Genomic DNA, 19,968 nt, shown 5'->3' with positions numbered 1-19,968 from the left:
TAACACAAGCTAAAAGTTGGTTCCCAACCCAGACAACCCCAATATGGGGACCCCTTGAGCAAAACCAAGCGCCAGGACGGGACTTGGCAGCGCTTCTGCTGGCAAGCCCATTCCTCAAAAGCACACAAAGGACCTTAGCACCCCCTATGGTAGCTACTCTAGAGGCATGGAGGAACTTTGCCTCGGCGGAGCTACTTTCAATTCCTATGGTGGGTTTGGACATACCTATCTCCTCCTTAGCCTTAATAATACCCAATTTAAACCTGCAGAGGTGGACGATGGGAGGTGTACAGTGGATTTCTGATATTCTAGAAGAGGGGAAACTGAAACCCTTTCAGCAATTACAAACTACATACAATCTCCCTAGTTCGGAACAATTCAGCTTCCTTAGAGTACAGTCATTCCTCAAAAGTAAACAATATAAGCCCTATAAGATATTCTGGAAAACAAAAACATTTTTCACCTCTCAGAGAAGCAAGAGTAAGGGTATAACATTAATTTACAACCTACTTAACAACAAAGATATCTTTGTTAAGAGCAACGCCTTAATGGCATGGGAAAGAGATCTAGGTGGTCCCTATGTGGACGACCAATGGCTCAAAGCACTACGATACACACTCTCAGCCACCAAAAGTGCCAACTTATGGGAACTTTATCACAAGGTTACTCAAAGGTGGTACCTAACTCCATCCAGACTCGCTAAGTTTGGTCATGAAGAATCTCCACTTTGCTGGAGACAGTGCTCACAAGTGGGATCACTGTTTCATATTTTATGGGCATGTGGGAAATTGGCTGGATTCTGGAGTAGCATATTTGCAATTATGCGCCAGGTTACGGGACTCGATGTACACCTCTCACCTTCCTTAGCCATATTACACCTGGGCATAGAGGACTTTCCTCCTCCTTTTAGGAAATGCATCATACATCTCCTACTGGCAGCCAAGTTGGTCATACTGAGACTTTGGAGATCCAATGTGAGCCCCAAGGTAGAAGATGTGGTTAAAACCGTGTCTATGCACTTCATGTATGAACGCATGCTAGCCTATTCGGAGGGCAGAATTACCACATTTCTTACTCAATGGCAGTCCTGGGTGGATTGGTACGACACTAACAAACTCCTATATTAACAACGGTTATAGTATTAAAAACTGATAAATAAGTTGAAAATCTAGTTCAAGGCGAAGTGCTGGTTCCTTCCTTTTCCTTTTCCTTATTTTATCTTATTTTATTTTATTTTATTTTTCGTTATTTTTGGCTATTTTTGGCTTCCTTTGTTAAATTTGTAACCACGGAGTATGTTGCTCCATGTTCAACATTACAGTTTAAATCTCTTATATGAGTAGCATACAAATGTTCGGGGAGAGTATTGTTGCATACACTATGCAGCAATTTTGAGAGCATGTGCAGCTTGGAGGGTATAGGCCCGATTCCACAGGTCACAGCAAGTACCTAAGGGGTGACCTCTGGAAGATGGGTCCCAAGGCACGTCTATGTGTTACCCGCTGAATCGTAGAATTGCATTCCCAAAGCTGTACTCTTATTTTGTATTGTATAATACGGATGTCTACTTCTGTTGGACTTTGGACATCCGCGTGTACTAACATATGTATACCCACGACATGTTTTCCATGTATGTTTATACCGTATAAAACAATAAAAAACTATTGAAATAAAAAAAAAAAAAAAAAAAAAAAAAAAAGAACACAATAGTCTAAGTTGATGAATTAAAATGAGAAAAATAGATACATAAAACAATTTTTCAGAAATAAAAAAATGATAATTGGCATGTGCGTATGTATTCGCCCCCTTTGTTATGAAGCCCATAAAAAGCTCTGGTGCAACCAATTACCTTCAGAAGTCACATAATTTGTGAAATGATGTCCACCTGTGTGCAATCCAAGTGTCACACGATCTGTCATTACACACACACACCTTTCTGAAAGGCTACAGAGGCTGCAACACCTAAGCAAGAGGCACCACTAACCAAACACTGCCATGAAGACCAAGGAACTCTCCAAACAAGTATGGGACAATGTTGTTGAGAAGTACAAGTCAGGGTTAGGTTATATAAAAAATAAAATCAATCTTTGAGGATCCCTAGGAGCACCATCAAATCTATCATAACCAAATGGAAAGAACATGGCACAACAGCAAACCTGCCGAGAGACGGCCGCACACCAAAACTCACGGACCGGGCAATGAGGGCATTAATCAGAGAGACAGCTCAGACACCTAAGGTAATCCTGGAGGAGCTGCAGAGTTCCACAGCAGAGACTGGAGTATCTGTACATAGGACAACAATAAGCCGTACGCTCCATAGAGTTAGGCTTTATAGCAGTGTGGCCAGAAGAAAGCCATTACTTTTAGCAAAAAAAAAATGGCACGTATTGGGTTTACGAAAAGGCATGTGGGAGACTCCCACATATATGGAGGAAGGTGCTCTGGTTTGATGAGACTAAAATTTAACTTTTTGGCCCTCAAAGAAAACGCTATGTCTGGCGCAAACCCAACACATCACATCACCCAAAGAACACCATCCCCACAGTAAAACATGGTGGTGGCAGCTGTGGGGATGTTTTTCAGCAGTCAGGAATGGGAAACTGGTCAGAGTTGAGGAAAAGATGGATGGTGCTAAATACAGGGATATTCTTGAGCAAAACCTGTACCACTCTGTGTGTGATTTGAGGCGAGGACGGAGGTTCACCTTCCATCAGGACAATGACCCCAAACACACTGCTAAAGCAACACTTGAGTAGTTTAGGTGAAACATGTAAATGTGTTGGAATGGCCTAGTCAAAGCCCAGACCTCAATCCAATAGAAAATCTGTGGTCTGACTTAAAGATTATGGAGAAGGTGGTTTGATATTTTGGAGGTATGACAAGAAAGGAGAGGTTGGATGAGGGAGAGGGTTGAGTTGTATGTTGTTTTTGTTGTTTGTACATAAAAGAAATAAGCGTGAACCATCGCGTTCTCCGTTCTACCAACCAAAATCTACTCCAGATACCCAAGGCCAGATACAAGTCCAAAGGAAAACGTAGATTTGCAGTCCAAGGACCTAAACTCTGGAACGCTTTACCAACCAGCATCCGAATGGAAGTGAATCACCAGGCCTTCAGAAAAAAACTCAAAACCCATCTATTCTGAAGGCAAATTATTGTAGGAAACGGATACCAAGCGCCCTGAGGCGATTCAGTTCGCATGTGTTGCGCTATACAAGTTTCTCACTCACTCATCCAACTTGAAGAGCTGGAGCAGTTTTGCAAGGAGGAATGGGCAAAAATCTCAGTGGTAAGATGTGGCAAGCTCATAGAGACTTATCCAAACAACTTGGAGCTGTGATAGTCGCAAAAGATGGCTCTACAAAGTATTGACTTTAGGGAGGTGAATAGTTATGCACATTGACTTTTTCTGTTATTTTGTCCTATTTGTTGTTTGCTTCAATATTTAAAAAAAATATCTTAAGCTGTGGGCATGTTCTGTAAATTAGATGATGCAAATCCTCAAACAATCCATGTTAATTTCAGGTTGTAAGGCAACAAAACACGAAAAATACCAAGGGGTGCGAATACTTTTGCAAAACACTGTTAGGTAGATTCAGTAAGAGTTAGGCCGACTTATCAGTAGATAAGTCGACCTAACTCAGAATCTACGCCGACCTATGCTCAAACAGAGATACGCTTAAACATATCTAAGATAGGACGGCTTGCGCCGTCCTATCTTAGGTTGCAATATTTTGGATGGCCGCTAGGTGGCGCTTCCATTGCAGCCGGCGTAGAATATGTTTCAGATTGTGTGTACGGGCCATAAGCTTCAAATCTATTTGTGGGGCCCATCATTGTACAACTATGCTATAGTGTAGGGCCTTCTATTGTCCTCAGCTGGACACCTTCCTCTCTCATCCTTTTCCTTCCTTCATCCTGTCTCTCTTGGCTCTTTCCTCCATATGGATCACCTGATCATTTCTTGGTCCTTTTTCTTTGTCTTTTTTCCAGAGCTTCGTCACATTGCGGCATTCATAATTTTCTTCATAATGTATTTTTGTTTTTTTTTATCAGTTGGAGGCACAAAAGACTAAACACAAAAAAATGTATACTTTTCTGTCACATTGGGCACATGAATGCATTGAAGGAATACATTTTTTATGTAAATACGTTGTGACCCGACGTAAACAACGTTTTTTTTAACGGCGCATGCGCCGTCCCCGGGGGTATCCCAGTGCGCATGCTCGAAATTAAACCGGAACAAGCCAAGGCTTACGACGGTGACATCATTCTATGCAAATCCCTATTTGCGAACGACTTACGCAAACGGCGTAAAAAATTTTCAAAAGGCGACGCGGGAACGACGGCCATACTTAACATTGAGTACGCCTCATAATAGCAGGGGTAACTATACGCCGGAAAAAGCCGAACGCAAACGACGTAAAAAAAATGCGCCGGCCGGACGTACTTTCGTGGATCGCCGTAACAAGCTAATTTGCATACTCAACGCGGAATTCGACGGACATGCCACCTAGCGGTCGCCGAAAAAATGTACCTAAGATCCGACAGCATACTAAGACGTACGCCTGTCGGATCCATCCGAGATGCAGTCGTATCTTGTTTTGTAGCTACAAAACAAAGATACGACGCGCAAATATTTGAAATTACGCGGCGTATCAAGAGATACTCCGGCGTAATTCTTTTGTGGATCTGCCCCATAGAACTCATTGCACACATAGAACACATTGCAACCATAGAACAAGGAACATATGGAACATATTGCACACATAGAATTCATTGCACACATAGAACACAAAGCTTTCAATGGAATACGGAGAAGCTCAGAAGGATTACATGAGAGAAGATAGGTGTGACGTAATGCAGTGTCCTATGAAGGGTGTTGTGAGGTCACACTGTACACTGAGCTCCACCCCCCCCCGCGTGTCTACACACCATTCATACACACACTGTCTGTCACTCAAAGCCCCGCCCCTCCTCTGACCACGTGCAGGAGCTTTCCCCGGGAACGCCTCTCTCGGGTATCACTCTCAGTTCTATGGAAGGAGCAGGCGCAGAAGATGTGAAGGGGCGACACTTCAGCCCTCATCCACATATATAACTCAAGCTATCACAGGGAGAGGAGATCCTCTCCCTATAATAGCCTAGCTGAGACTGATGACGTGTGTATATGTCACATGACATGAGTGAGCCAATGGGATGTGATGGAGGCGGACCATCACATTTCATGGCAAAACACATTTCATGGCAGTGCACCGGGGATGCCACTTGACGTGTGTCTAGGGGGCCGGGCTGAGTGGTAGGTGGGCGGTGCCCCGGCCTCCTATGGTCTGACATGTGAGGGGAGCTTGTGTAACCCGCAGTCTGTCCTGACACTGAGGGAATGCTGAGAGCCCGGAACATGGCCGCCTACAGAGCCCTTCACCGCCTCCTACTACCTCACTGTGAGTGCAATGTACTGAGCGGGGTCACCATGACTACACCCCCCCCCCCCTTGTGTGTGTACACTGAGCTCCACTATCCCCCCCCTGTGTGTGTACACTGAGCTCCACTATCCCCCCCCTGTGTGTGTACACTGAGCTCCACTATCCCCCCCCCTGTGTGTGTACACTGAGCTCCACTATCCCCCCCCTGTGTGTGTACACTGAGCTCCACTACCCCCCCCCCCCTGTGTGTACACTGAGCTCCGCTATCCCCCCCCCCCTGTGTGTGTACACTGAGCTCCACTATCCCCCCCCCCTGTGTGTGTACACTGAGCTCTACTATCCCCCCTGTCCTGTGTGTGTACACTGAGCTCCGCTATCCCCCCCCCTGTGTGTGTACACTGAGCTCCACTATCCCCCCCCCCTGTGTGTGTACACTGAGCTCCACTATCCCCCCCCCCTGTGTGTGTACACTGAGCTCCACTATCCCCCCCCCCCTGTGTGTGTACACTGAGCTCCACTATCCCCCCCCCCCCTGTGTGTGTACACTGAGCTCCACTATCCCCCCCCTGTGTGTGTACACTGAGCTCCACTATCCCCCCCCTGTGTGTGTACACTGAGCTCCACTATCCCCCCCCCCCCCCTGTGTGTGTACACTGAGCTCCACTATCCCCCCCCCCCTGTGTGTGTACACTGAGCTCCACTATCCCCCCCCCCCCTGTGTGTGTACACTGAGCTCCACTATCCCCCCCCCCTGTGTGTGTACACTGAGCTCCACTATCCCCCCCCCCTGTGTGTGTACACTGAGCTCTACTATCCCCCCCCCCTGTGTGTGTACACTGAGCTCTACTATCCCCCCCCCTGTGTGTGTACACTGAGCTCCGCTATTCCCCCCCCCCCTGTGTGTGTACACTGAGCTCCGCTATCCCCCCCCCTGTGTGTGTATACTGAGCTCCACTATCCCCCCCTGTGTGTGTATACTGAGCTCCACTATCCCCCCCCCTGTGTGTGTACACTGAGCTCCACTATCCCCCCCCCCCTGTGTGTGTACACTGAGCTCCACTATCCCCCCCCCTGTGTGTGTACACTGAGCTCCACTATCCCCCCCCCCCTGTGTGTGTATACTGAGCTCCACTATCCCCCCCCCTGTGTGTGTACACTGAGCTCCACTATCCCCCCCCCCTGTGTGTGTACACTGAGCTCCACTATCCCCCCCCCTGTGTGTACACTGAGCTCCGCTATCCCCCCCCCCTGTGTGTGTACACTGAGCTCCACTATCCCCCCCCCCCCCCTGTGTGTGTACACTGAGCTCTACTATCCCCCCCCCCCTGTGTGTGTGTACACTGAGCTCTACTATCCCCCCCCCTGTGTGTGTACACTGAGCTCTACTATCCCCCCCCCTGTGTGTGTACACTGAGCTCCACTATCCCCCCCCCCCTGTGTGTGTACACTGAGCTCTACTATCCCCCCCCCTGTGTGTGTGTACACTGAGCTCTACTATCCCCCCCCCTGTGTGTACACTGAGCTCTACTATCCCCCCCTGTGTGTGTACACTGAGCTCTACTATCCCCCCCTGTGTGTGTACACTGAGCTCCACTATCTTCCCCCCCTGTGTGTGTACACTGAGCTCCACTATCCCCCCCCATGCAGGTATTTGGATATTCTCCTCCAATGAATGCAGTGATGTATGTACAGAGAATGATGAGTATATAGAATTGTATACAGACAGTGTCATCTTCTGAATGTGACTTGTTATCCATGTACAGCAGCACTCAGACTGGAAAGGGGAGGGGCATGACTGGGGCCCATGCAGTGTGTTGTATTTGTGTGCTGGCTGGGAGAGCAGAGAGGTGAGCTCATCAGACTCCTGCTGCTCCTTCACACTCCAGTCACAGGCTGAGAGGGGGAGGTGACCTGACGGTACGGGTCTAACCTACAGCAGAAAAAAAAAAGTCCGGTCACCGGGCCGCCTCTGCTCTCTGGCGGAGCCGTGTCATTCTCAGGACTCATGGATACAAACCCTTTGCCAGGTAAAGCAGCTCCCCGTATGTCATGGGTATACCTGATTGGTGCAGTTATATGGTAATTAGTAGTGTGTGTGTGTGTGTGTGTTGTCTGCGTGATGTTGTATGGTAGAGAGTGTGTGTTGTATGGTATGGTAGAGAGTGTGTGTGTGTTGTGTGGTTGTAGTGTGTGGTGTGGTTGTAGTGTGTGTTGTGTGTGTGTGTGTGTGTTGTATGGTTGTAGTGTGTGGTGTGGTTGTAGTGTGTGGTGTGGTTGTTGTTGTGTGTGTGTGTGTGTGTGTGTGTGTGTGTTGTGTGTTGTGTGTTGTATGGTTGTAGTGTGTGTGTGTGTGTGTGTGTGTGTTGTATGGTTGTTGTGTGTGTGTGTGTGTGTTGTATGGTTGTTGTGTGTGTGTGTGTGTGTTGTATGGTTGTTGTGTGTGTGTGTGTGTGTGTGTGTGTGTTGTATGGTTGTTGTGTGTGTGTGTGTGTGTGTGTGTGTGTTGTATGGTTGTAGTGTGTGTGTGTGTGTTGTATGGTTGTAGTGTGTGTGTGTGTGTTGTATGGTTGTAGTGTGTGTGTGTGTGTGTGTTGTATGGTTGTAGTGTGTGTGTGTGTGTGTGTGTGTGTGTGTGTGTGTTGTATGGTTGTAGTGTGTGTGTGTGTGTGTGTGTGTGTTGTATGGTTGTAGTGTGTGTATTTGCTGTGTTGTAGCTCGGTGACCTTCATGTGTGTTTTGGTTCTCAGTGTCGGCAGCTGATGCCGGTGATCTGCCGATATGGTTCCGGCTAACGAGAAAGATCCTTGAAGGACTGCGCAGGCGCAAACTTGCCGACGGAAATCTCCGAACCGCGGCCGGCATCCAGGGCGATGCTCGCTTGGCCTCCTGGCTCTTTTTTTTTTAACATCCTCCAATCCACGGGGATGTTAAAGAATGAGCCTGGATGCCGGCCGATGTTCGGAGATTTCCGTCGGCAAGTTTGCGCCTGCGCAGTCCTTCAAGGATCTTTCACGTTAGGGGAACTTTAACCACTACAGACCTGCGATATAGCCGAATGACGGCTTCAGCGCGGATCTGAATATCCAACAGGCCGTCAATTGACGGCCGCCCCTTTGGGCGTTCCCCGCTCCAGAGCGCGCTGCAGGGAAACTCTGTGTTGGCCGTGTCACTTGGACACAGCCAATCACAGATCGCCGCGAACGGCCAATCAGAGTGGCCGTTTGCGATGCGATCTGTGCGGCCAATGAGAGATGATCTCATATGTAAACATATGAGATCATCTCTCATTGCCGTTTTACACAGAGACAGCGTCCTGTCTCTGGAGAGGAGACCGATCTGTGTCTCTTGTACATAGAGACACAGATCGGTCACCCCCCCAGTGACCCCCCTCCTCCACCTACAGTTAGAACACTAAGCAGTATACACATTTAACCCCTTCCTCACCCCCTAGTGTTAACCCCTTCAATGCCAGTCACATTTATACAGTAATTAGTGCATATTTATAGCACTGATCGCAGTATAAATGTGAATGGCGCCAAAAATGTTTCAAAAGTGTCCGATGTGTCCGCCATAATGTTGCAGTCCCAATAAAAGTCGCAGATCGCCGCCATTTCTAGTAAAAAAAAAAATAATAAAAAAATAATAATTCTGTCCCCTATATTGTAGGCGCTATAACTTTTGCGCAAACCAGTCGCTTATTGCGATTTTTTTTTTTTTTTTTTTACCAAAAATATGTAGAAGAATACGTATCGCCCTAAACTGAGAAAAAAAATGTGTTTTTTTAAAAAAAATTGGGATATTTATTATAGCAACAAGTAAAAAATATTGTATTTTTTTTCAAAATTGTCGCTCTTTTTTGTTTATAGCGCAAAAAATAAAAACCGCACAGGTGATCAAATACCACCAAAAGAAAGCTCTACCTGTGGGAAAAAAAGGACGTCAATTTTGTTTGGGAGCCACGTCGCACGACCGCGCAATTGTTAGTTAAAGCGACGCAGTGCCGGAAGCTGAAATTTCACCTGGGCAGGAGGTGGGTATATGTGCCCAGTAAGCAAGTGGTTAAGGACAAGTCACCGGATTCCTTCCTTGCTATAGATTCTATGACCTCCTCGGGCTCCTTGTATAACACTTGAAGGATCTTTATAAAGCAATAAGTGTGCCTCACCTCACATTCACTGGCGGTGAATCCATTTACTCTCATTTAGGACACTGGCACCTAAAAATATCCTCTAGCAGTGAATGCGAGGTTAGTCCTTTTTAATAACTTAAGGTTGGGGAGCGGTAAAAGCATACAGTTGACTTGTACCACCCTTTACTGCGGATATTTAGGTTGCACATGGCATCGGACGGGGTGTACACAAGCCAGGGCCATGGTGGTCTGCTCTGCAGCCGTGGCAAGAACTAACCCCCCGCTGCATTGGCAGGTACAACCGCCCACCAAAAATGTATGTTTTCATGCACTAAGCTTACACTATTGGTGCCTTCTCATGGTATAGTATATAACAAAAGAAAAGTGTGCTCCCAATGACTTTTAGGCAGCAAAGGATACAAAATTAAAGTGGAGGTTCATCCAAAAAAATGTTTTTAACATTCCATTTAGCCGAGTTGTCAGAATGGCAATCGGCTGTTTTTTTTTTTTTTTTTTTTTTTTATTTCATTGCCGTACATACCGTATTTTCACCGCCGCTTCCGGGTATGTAATCTGCGGTACTGGGCCTTCCTAATTGATTGACATTCTTCCGACCGGCGCATACAGCGTGTCACCGAAAGAAGCCGGATTGCGTATCGGCTCTATACGGCGCATGCGCACCGACGTTCTGCTTCTTTTGGCACTCGCTAATGCAGGGCTCGACAAATCCCGGGCGCCAGGTCGCCATGGCGACTAGAAATGGTGTCCTGGCGACTTGGCTTGGAAGGTGGGCAAAAAAAAAAAATATATTTTTTTTTTGTGAGCTGGCGCCATCTGGTGGTTAGCCGTTTGTATTGCAAGTTATTACCACCAGATGTGTGAGCTGGCGCCATCTGGTGGTAACCGTTGGTATTACAAGTTAAGCTGCAATTCTAATGTCATTTTTCACTATTTTCACTGCCATCTTCCTCCCTCTAATTAGAACCCCCCCAAACATATATATTTTTTATCCTAACACCCTAGAGAATAAAATGGCGATCGTTGCAATACTTTCTGTCATGCCGTATTTGCGCAGCGGTCTTACAAGCGCACTTTTTTGGGAAAAAATTACACTTTTTTTAATAAAAAAATAAGACAACAGTAAAGTTATCCCCATTTTTTTTTAATATTATGAAAGATAATGTTACGCCGAGTAAATTCATACCCAACATGTCACGCTTCAAAATTGTGTCCGCTCGTGGAATGCCGACAAACTTTTACCCTTTAAAATCTCCATAGGCGACGTTTAAAAAAATCTACAGGTTGCATGTTTTGAGTTACAGAGGAGGTCTAGAGCTAGAATTATTGCTCTCGCTCTACCAATCATGGCGATACCTCACATGTGTGGTTTGAACACCGTTTTCATATGCGCTTCTGCGCGCAAGCTCGTCGGGACGGGGCGCGTTTTCTGGCTCCTAACTTTATTAGCTGGCTCCTAGATTCCAAGCAAATTTGTCAAACCCTGGTGTAATGTAATTCTGTACTTGCCAAATATGCTGCAGAAATCTCCCTCTGAGTCTGGCTGCAGCCATTTTAACTGTGGGCAGCTGAAGCTGCTGCCTGTGCTCTCTCTCGCTCGCTCGCGCACACACACACACACCTGCAGCTTTCATTGGCCCTCTTATGACTCATCTCGGAGAGAGAGAGCATATACACCTAGAATAATGACCAAACAGGAAGTGGGCTGTATAAGGTATTTACTGGCAGAATTTTATATATTTTTTTACAAAGTTAAAACAACAAGGGCAAAAGACTTAATAGATGGAAAGTAAAAAAAAAAAAGGTCCGCTTTAACCAGACACTGATAGAAGTCACAAGACTACTCAATACTGCTGATGAGAAAAGGTGTTGAGCAGTTTATTTCCTATAATAATTGCTTTTCCGTGTTCTGTGGGAGATCGGATATAGTGAATGCAGGCTCCTGGGTTTAGTAACACTTTTAATTTCTTGAGACCCGTGCTATAGCCGAATGACGGCTACAGCGCGGATCTGAATATCCAACTGGACGTCCGCGCCTTTGGGCGTTCCCCGCGCGCGCTCAGCGGGGAAACTCTGTGTTGGCCGTGTCCCTTGGACACGGCCAATTACAGATCGCCCCGAACGGCCAATCAGAGTGGCCGTTTGCGATGCGATCTGTGCGGCCAATGAGAGATGATCTCATATGAGATCATCTCTCATTGCCGGCTCTCACAGAGACAGTGTCCTGTCTCTGGAGAGGAGACCGATCTGTGTCCCTTGTACATAGAGACATAGATCGGTCACCCCCCTCCCCCCACACAGTTAGAACACAGTGCAGGGAATACATTTAACCCCTTCCTCACCCCCTAGTGTTAACCCCTTCAATGCCAGTCACATTTATACAGTAATTAGTGCATTTTTATAGCACTGATCGCAGTATAAATGTGAATGGTGCCAAAAATGTGTCAAAAGTGTCCGATGTGTCCGCCATAACGTCGCAGTCACAATAAAAATCGCAGATCGCCGCCATTTCTAGTAAAAAAAAAAAAATAATAATAATTCTGTCCCCTATTTTGTAGGCGCTATAACTTTTGCGATTTTTTTTTTTTTTTTTTTTTTTTTTTTTACCAAAAATAGGTAGAAGAATACGTATCGGCCTAGACTGAGAAAAAAAAATGTTTTTTTTTTAAATTGTCATATTTATTATAGCAACATGTAAAAAATATTGTATTTTTTTTTCAAAATTGTCGCTCTTTTTTGTTTATCGCGCAAAAAATAAAAACCGCACAGGCGATCAAATGCCACCAAAAGAAAGCTCTACTTGTGGGGAAAAAAGGATGTCAATTTTGTTTGGGAGCCACGTCGCAAGACCGCGCAATTGTCAAAGTGACGCAGTGCCGGAAGCTGAAATTTCACCTGGGCAGGAGGGGGGTATATGTGCCCAGTAAGCAAGTGGTTAACATAGACCCTTTTCTCCCTTTTCTTTTTTTTTTTTTCTAAATTTTTTGCATCAGCGTTTTCGCACATTCCCGCCGCCCTTTTCAAAATTGCGCTGCAACACAATACATGGTAGATGCACGTTTGCAATATGCATGGGGGGGTGTCAGTAAGAATTAGTTCACCACTGTAAAGGAGCAGCACATTCTTTGCAGGAAAGCACGCCATTGTGTGCATGTTTCCCACAACGCACTGGTGTGTACGAAGCCTTGGCGCATGTGTGGCCCTCCAGCTGTTGCAGAACTACAAGTTCCATCATGCCTCTGCATTTGGGAGTCATGTGTGTAACTGTCAGTGGCTTTCAATGCCTCATGGGATCTGTAGTTGAACAACAGCTGGAGGGCCACAGGTTGAACACCCATGTTTAGAGCGATGGCATCTACTGTGGTGCTAAAAATAAATATTAAAGTAATGTAATTTTATTTTTTCTCTCTTTTATTTTTTACAGATATGAAGGCAGAGGGTACAGCTACTGTGGTGACACCTCGATGGAGCTCAACGGCGGCAGCAGCTGCAACATCTCAGAGACATGAAGCAAAGTCGCGTGTTCAGCCTGATAACAGGTACTTCCCCTTTGTATGAGCCCGGGGGGGCGGGGAGCCTGGAGCCAACAGATTTAAGGTCTCTTCATAGTAGAGGCATTGTTGGGCTCCTCGCTCCTCTGTTCATATGATGTATGAAAATGGGGTGTTCTGCTTACTGTCTTGTATGGCTCATTGTACTGTTCTGCACTGTGTGCTGCCAGGTCGGCGCCCCCCCCCCCCCCCCCCATGAAAACAAAACTTGAAGAGAAAATATGGACAGCCGCACACCAAAAAAAAACAACTTAAAAAGGTAGCCTTTAATGGTAAAAAAGGACAAAAGCACAGCAAGCAGTGGGGTGTATAGCTGACGCGTTTCACACTAGGGTTCAGTGCTTAGTCATAGCTAAAACAAAATAAAATCCATTTCAAATATATACACCCTTCTAAAAAACATCACATGATCCACCACTGCCTGTGACTGGCCATCGCTAATTATGTGTAATCTATTGATGGACAGTGATGAGAATCACCTGCAGGAGTGGACCGAATGAATGAATACACACACATATAGAAATCAAATAAAAAATGAAAATGAGACTTAAATAAAATCTATATATATATATATATATATATATATATATATATATATATATATATATATATATATACTCACACTCACACACTGACTTTACCACGGGTTTACACATATATTGACTCTATATATGTATATTAGTTTTACTAGATTTTATTTAAGTCTCAATTTAATTTTTTTACGTGATTTTTTTTATTTGATTTCTAAATGTGTGTATTCATTCATTCGGTCCACTCCTGCAGGTGATTATCATCACTGTCAATCAATGGACTGATTACACATAATTAGCGATGGCCAGTCACAGGCAGTGGTGGATCATGTGATGTTTTTAGATGGGTGTATATATTTGAAATGTATTTTATTTTGTTTTAGCTATGACTAAGCACTGAACCCTAGTGTGAAACGTGTTAGCTATACACCCCACTGCTTGCTGTGCTTTGTAGTGCTTTTTTCCTTTTTTTTTACCATTAAAGGCTACATTTTTTAATTTTTTTTTTTTTTTTTTTTTATTATTTTTTGTGTGCGGCTGTCTATATTTTCTCTAAGTTTTGCTTCGTGCATTGCCGGCACCCATTTGTTTCTGAGAGGACACTGATTGCACAGTGCACTCACCTGGAGCCGCAGTTTTTCCTTTCCTCCCCCCATGAAAACAGGTGCAGGTTTTTTTCTTGCCCACATCATATACAGCCCCTCTGTTCCTCCCTAATCACAGAGGGCTTTGTATTATGTGAACCCATTCACAAAATACAAAGCTTTCTGTGAATAGGTAGTGGAGGAAAGAGGCATGCAGAGCTTCTGCTGTGTGAGACTGCAGTGTGTCTGCTGTCAGAGTGCCGGGAGTATAGTGATCGCTGTTCTGCCGATGAGTATCCACCCGGTGGATAATGTCCCCCCCCCCCCTGTACTGCGCAGGCGCAGCGCTCTAGCAAACGGAGCTGCCGAACATGAAGAGCTGGGAATCGGCTGTAGCTTGCGCAATGAACAGGACATTGTGACAGACGTTGTCGCACATTCTCGATGCTTGCTCCACTCTGCAAGGGGCGGATGTGTATGACTATTATATTGTGACAGGGTCGGATGTGTATGACTATTATATTGTGACAGGGGCGGATGTGTATGACTATTATATTGTGACAGGGGCGGATGTGTATGACTATTATATTGTGACAGGGGCGGATGTGTATGACTATTATATTGTGAAAGGGGCGGATGGCTACAGCAAGGGGCTGGTGTAGAAACTACACATCTTTGCGGGGCATGTTTAATCAAATTAAGGGCGAAGAGGTGGTATTTTAAATTGATGGACATAGATAAGGGCGTCCCTTGCTGTAGCCATCCGCCCCTTACATGATGTAGTACTAATACACATCAGCCCCTTACATGATGTAATACTAATACACATCAGCCCCTTACATGATGTAATACTAATACACATCAGCCCCTTACATGATATAATACTAATACACATCCGCCCCTTACATGATATAATACTTGTAACGGTCACCACTGTTTACGATATTCCCATTCCATCGCCCCACCACAGCTTATCCGACCATCCACAATCCAGCAGACACGATCCATAAGAATTCCCCCAGAATTAAGACGAGACAAGCTCTGTTCTTTCTGAGTCAAATGAATGAACTTTAATGGTACACTCTCAGCTTTTTATGCAGTTACAGGCATGTTGCAGGGACAATGAAACTCTCCACCCCCAAAACATCACACAATGGGGCCTCATACACATTCTTTTAGATAATGATATTCAGGTGAGTTAATTATTACCCAGACGTCCTGTCTCCGACAAGTTCCCCTCACCTGTTACGCAAAACACATTCCTTTACTAAACATAATTGACATGCTAATTCCCTACCCCTGAAAGGAGACATCTGACCTTTCAGACTTAATTAGTACAATGGACACAGAATGTATTAGCATCAAACAATGGAATGTCTAAGAGCAGACGCAATTAACACCTCAAAAGCATGTGTCCCCACATTGAATGTAAACACTCCCTTTGGAGTCAGACTTTAACAACTTGTAATATTCCAAGATATCCTGCAAAACATGAATTACCATTTATCAGTCACCCTATGCCCAAAAGGGGCACAGGGTGACCCAAGAGTCATTAGTGACGCTGGCACAGGAGTACCCCCATCCTTCAAAAGTCTCTGGGTGTCACAGGTCATTCCGTTACAATACTATTACTCATCTGCCCCTTACATGACATGATATAATACTAATACACATCCGCCCCTTTGCAGAGTGGAACGAGCATCGGGAGCGTGCAGCACTTATTGCGCATGTGCTGTGTACAGATGAGTCACATCTGTGGTGATCTTCGGAGGTCTGTTGTGCTCTGTACTGCGCAAGTGCGGCGCCTGCGCAGTACAGACCGGGCATTATCCGCCGGGGGGACAATTCTCGGCAGGACACCTGCTCTCTGTAAAACTCTCAGTCGTAAATAAAAGTTGGCAGGTGACATGCACCTTGTTGTACTTAACTTCTAGTAAGCCAGCAGAGTTTAGAAGGTGGCTGCATTCCTGGAGTCCAGCTGTAATTCTAGTGATAAATATGTAGGAATTAGGGCCGAAACAACTAATCGATTTATAATTTTCATAATCTATTAATTGGCCAGTAACATAATGGGGTTATAACAACTAAAATTAGCCCTTTATAGTACAAAAAGGCAAAACGCTACTGTAAATATTACTTTCACTGTCCCACAGTAAAAAAATGAACCCCTTACAGTAGCGATTATTTGCTCTCTTTGTACTTATTATTTATTTATTTTTTAACCCCCATTATGTTACTAAACATCTCATGCCGGGGTTCACACCTCTGTTTTTTGGTGCTTTTTGCAGAAACACAGTACAGTTCAGTTACATGTTTTCCTATGGGACACGTTCATATCCATGATTTTTTTTTTTCAGCTGCTGCATATTTGTAAAGGGCAAGAACTTTTTAACACAAAACGGTGCTATTTTTTTTATTTTTTTTTGGTTCAATATACTTCAATGGAGAAGCTGCAGAAAAGCATGGAATGTGTTTTTGCGGCAATTTGTGTTTTTGTAATCTGCCCAACAACAAATTGGCCCAAAAAAAAGTAAAAAATATTTTCTGAAGGCTTGACCCTCCGTTACTCATTATACCTAATAATGTTTGTACTATCACACCACAGCATTGTTCTGTCATGTTCTTTGCACACTTTGTGAATCCTCTGTTTAAGCACTTTTCCCGACATGTTCATTCCCCGACTTAGTTGGGGTAGGCGGTACACTTTTTGGTGGAACCCCAACTGCTTGGTGCATATTTGGTCAGCTAAAAAAAACACATCAAAACCACACCACCCTATTTGAAACTATCAAATGTTGCATTTTTGATGCAGTTTTTGAGTGATGCCTTATGAAAAACACACCGTAAACTTTTTTTTTTTTTTTTTTTTTTTTCCCCTATCGGCAAAACACGGATAACCCTATTTTCAGATAGAGAAAGGAAGTCACCGCTCAAGATAGATGCAAATGATGAACCTCTTCACGGGTGCTGGCAATGCATATAGTAATGCAAAATGAAGGGGAATGTCTGGACTATATAGTGTGAAATGCGTCGGCTTGTATCCTGTTTGCTGTGGCATGTATCCTGTGATCCTATTTTTACAATAAAAAGCAATATTTTTTGAAGTGCGGCATTTCCCCTTCATTTTGCAACCCTATTTTCAGCTGATAATTTCATTGGCTGAAATTTCGGTGCATCAAAACTAGATACCCATCAGTGGCGGCTGGTGCTCAAAATTTTTGGGGGGGCGCAAACGAAAAAACCCCAAAAAATAACAAACGCAGCCACTGTGGCATGGCATCAAAACGCAGCCACTGTGGCATGGCATCAAAACGCAGCCACTGTGGCATGGCATCAAAACGCAGCCACTGTGGCATGGCATCAATTGTCACCTACCCATCCTTGGGTCAAGCAAGCTGCTGATGGCGAATATCGCGGCCTCCATGCAAAATATGGTTTGAGGTTGGCTCTCTATGCTCGTCAGAGTTTTCCATATAGACTATATGCATACCTGTACAATCTCCTTTTTAGATCTACCATTAGCAATGTAGTATAGGGGCTTATCGGGTTTGATACTAATCGAATGGATTGTATAGATTTCTCCTCATACTACATAGGCTTGGTAAATATGAAGAAGATTGTACAGTCAGCCATAGACAGATTGAATTTCTATTGATCGACTTCAGTACACCCAGCCTGGTGGGACTCATTGTTCATTGCTCTAATTTTGAAATTGCTTGTTACCTGGCTGACGTATGGGGACCTGGTCTCAATATGTTGAGTCTTTGAGCTGGATGTTGAAGGAGGTCATAATGAACTTTTGTTTAGCTGAAAAACTGTGCTCCATTGTGGGTAATGGTGGCTCTTTTTACATGTGGTGTTTTGATTCTCTGCTGTGTTCTGACTCTCCAGGAAACCCAAAACTGGAATCCTTATGCTGAACATGGGCGGTCCTGAGACTCTGGATGATGTCCATGATTTCCTCCTCAGGTTGTTTTTAGACAAAGATCTCATGACGCTTCCAGTCCAAAGGTACGTAATGTTATGAGATGGTTTACCTCTGCATGAAATTTGCCGTTGTGTGATTTGTAAGGAATACAAACTGAGAAGATCATTTGTTTAATTTCCATTTATCATACCTGAGGCTCCTTTCACACCTGAGCTCTGCATTTTTTTCTTAATTTTTTTTTTTTTTTTTGCACATTTTTTTTTACAGCATTTAACTTCAGTAATTTTTCTTATTGGCCAATATAGAATAGCATTATCTGTGACATCACTTGTTGCTGTGCGAATATATTAGAAAATAAAAGTGCATAAACATGCGACATAACACCTGTATTGTGCGTTTTGGGTGCACCAATGCAATTCTATGGGACTCGAAACATCTGAAAACGCTGCAAACTATTTTGCGCTACAGCTCCAGAACTTTTATTGAGCGTCAGGCATTTGCACATACAGTTGTGAACAAACACTAGAAAATAATATATATATTTTTTTAATGTCTGAGTGTTTTGAACATGCTCAAGTGTGAATGCAGCCTAAAGGGGCAGCACAGTGGCTTATGCAGGCCATACATGGGTCGGATTCTGAACACTTTGGGGCAGATCCACATACATCTGCGCCGGGCGCAGCGTATGTAAGATACGCCGCTGTAACTTACTTTGCTTTGGTTTGAATCCTGAAAGAATTTGCGCCGTAAGTTACGGTGGCGTAGTGTATCTCTCGCTGCGTAAGGGCGCGGAATTCAAATTCGGCGGGTAGGGGGCGTGTTTCATTTAAATGAAGCGTGTCCCCGCGCCGAACGAACTGCGCATGCGCCGTCCCTAAAATATCCCAGGGTGCATTGCTCCAAATGACGTCGCAAGGGCATCATTGTTTTCGACATGAACGTAAATGGCGTCCAGCCCCATTCACGGCGACTTACACAAACAACGGAAAATAATAAAAAATGCGAGGCGGGAACAACGGCCATACTTAACATTGAGTACGCCACCATATAGCAGCTTTAACTATACGCTGGAAAAAGCCGAACGGAAACGATGTAAAAAAATGCGACGGTCGTACGTTCGTGGATCGTCGGAAATAGCTAATTTGCATACTCGACGCGGATTACGACGGGAACGCCACCTAGCGGACGCCGAAAAATTGCATCTTAGATCCGACAGTGTACGAAGACGTACGCCTGTCGGATCTAGCCGAGATGCCGTCGTATCTTGTTTTGAGGATTCAAAACAAAGATACGACGCGGGAATTTTTAAATTACGCCGGCGTATCAGTAGATACGCCGGCGTAATTTCTTTGTGGATCTACCCCATTGTGCGTTTTCTAAGCCAATGGGGCCACCATCAATTTCGACATTCGGCTAACTAACCAAGCCACGGAAAATAAAATTGGTGGCCGGGAATCTTGTTTAATTTCTTTCCAGGGAGCAGATAACTGTGTAATACAGATCTTTACTCCCACTTCTGGGCATAGATCACTGCAGTGACCTACGCAATGTCCCCCCCCCCCCGCTGTCTTCTGGCAGACACACAGGTCCCAGAAGACAGCAGGGAACCAGAAAGTGAAGCCGAAAGGCTTCACTTCCTGTTTCCCTTACTCAAGATGGCGGCAGCAGCTCCCGAGAGAGAGATCAGCTTTGAGTGCCGACATCGCGTGCCCCCTGGACAGGAAAGTATCCATCCATTGTATAAAGGGTGAAAAAAATATATATACTAAAGTGTTTTCTTTGCTTTACTTTTTTTTTTTTTT

The 19,968-nt window shown here is 44.7% G+C and overlaps 1 protein-coding gene across 1 annotated transcript in view; it reads left to right on the top strand.

Annotated features, from left to right (window-relative positions):
• The first annotated feature begins 5,296 nt into the window (after positions 1-5,296).
• The window catches only part of FECH (ferrochelatase), a 40,284-nt gene continuing 25,612 nt past the window's right edge, over positions 5,297-19,968 (top strand). The window contains exons 1-3 of the mRNA XM_040337519.1: positions 5,297-5,444; positions 12,998-13,112; positions 18,130-18,249. Coding sequence (XP_040193453.1) covers positions 5,384-5,444; positions 12,998-13,112; positions 18,130-18,249 — 296 coding nt within the window. The 5' untranslated portion in view covers positions 5,297-5,383. The remainder of the gene's footprint in view (positions 5,445-12,997; positions 13,113-18,129; positions 18,250-19,968) is intronic.

The sequence above is a fragment of the Rana temporaria genome, chromosome 1, assembly GCF_905171775.1.
Source record: "Rana temporaria chromosome 1, aRanTem1.1, whole genome shotgun sequence".
Classification (NCBI taxonomy): domain Eukaryota; kingdom Metazoa; phylum Chordata; class Amphibia; order Anura; family Ranidae; genus Rana; species Rana temporaria.
The sequence above is the reverse complement of the archived record's forward strand: the minus strand, read 5'-3'. Positions and strand labels throughout refer to the sequence as shown.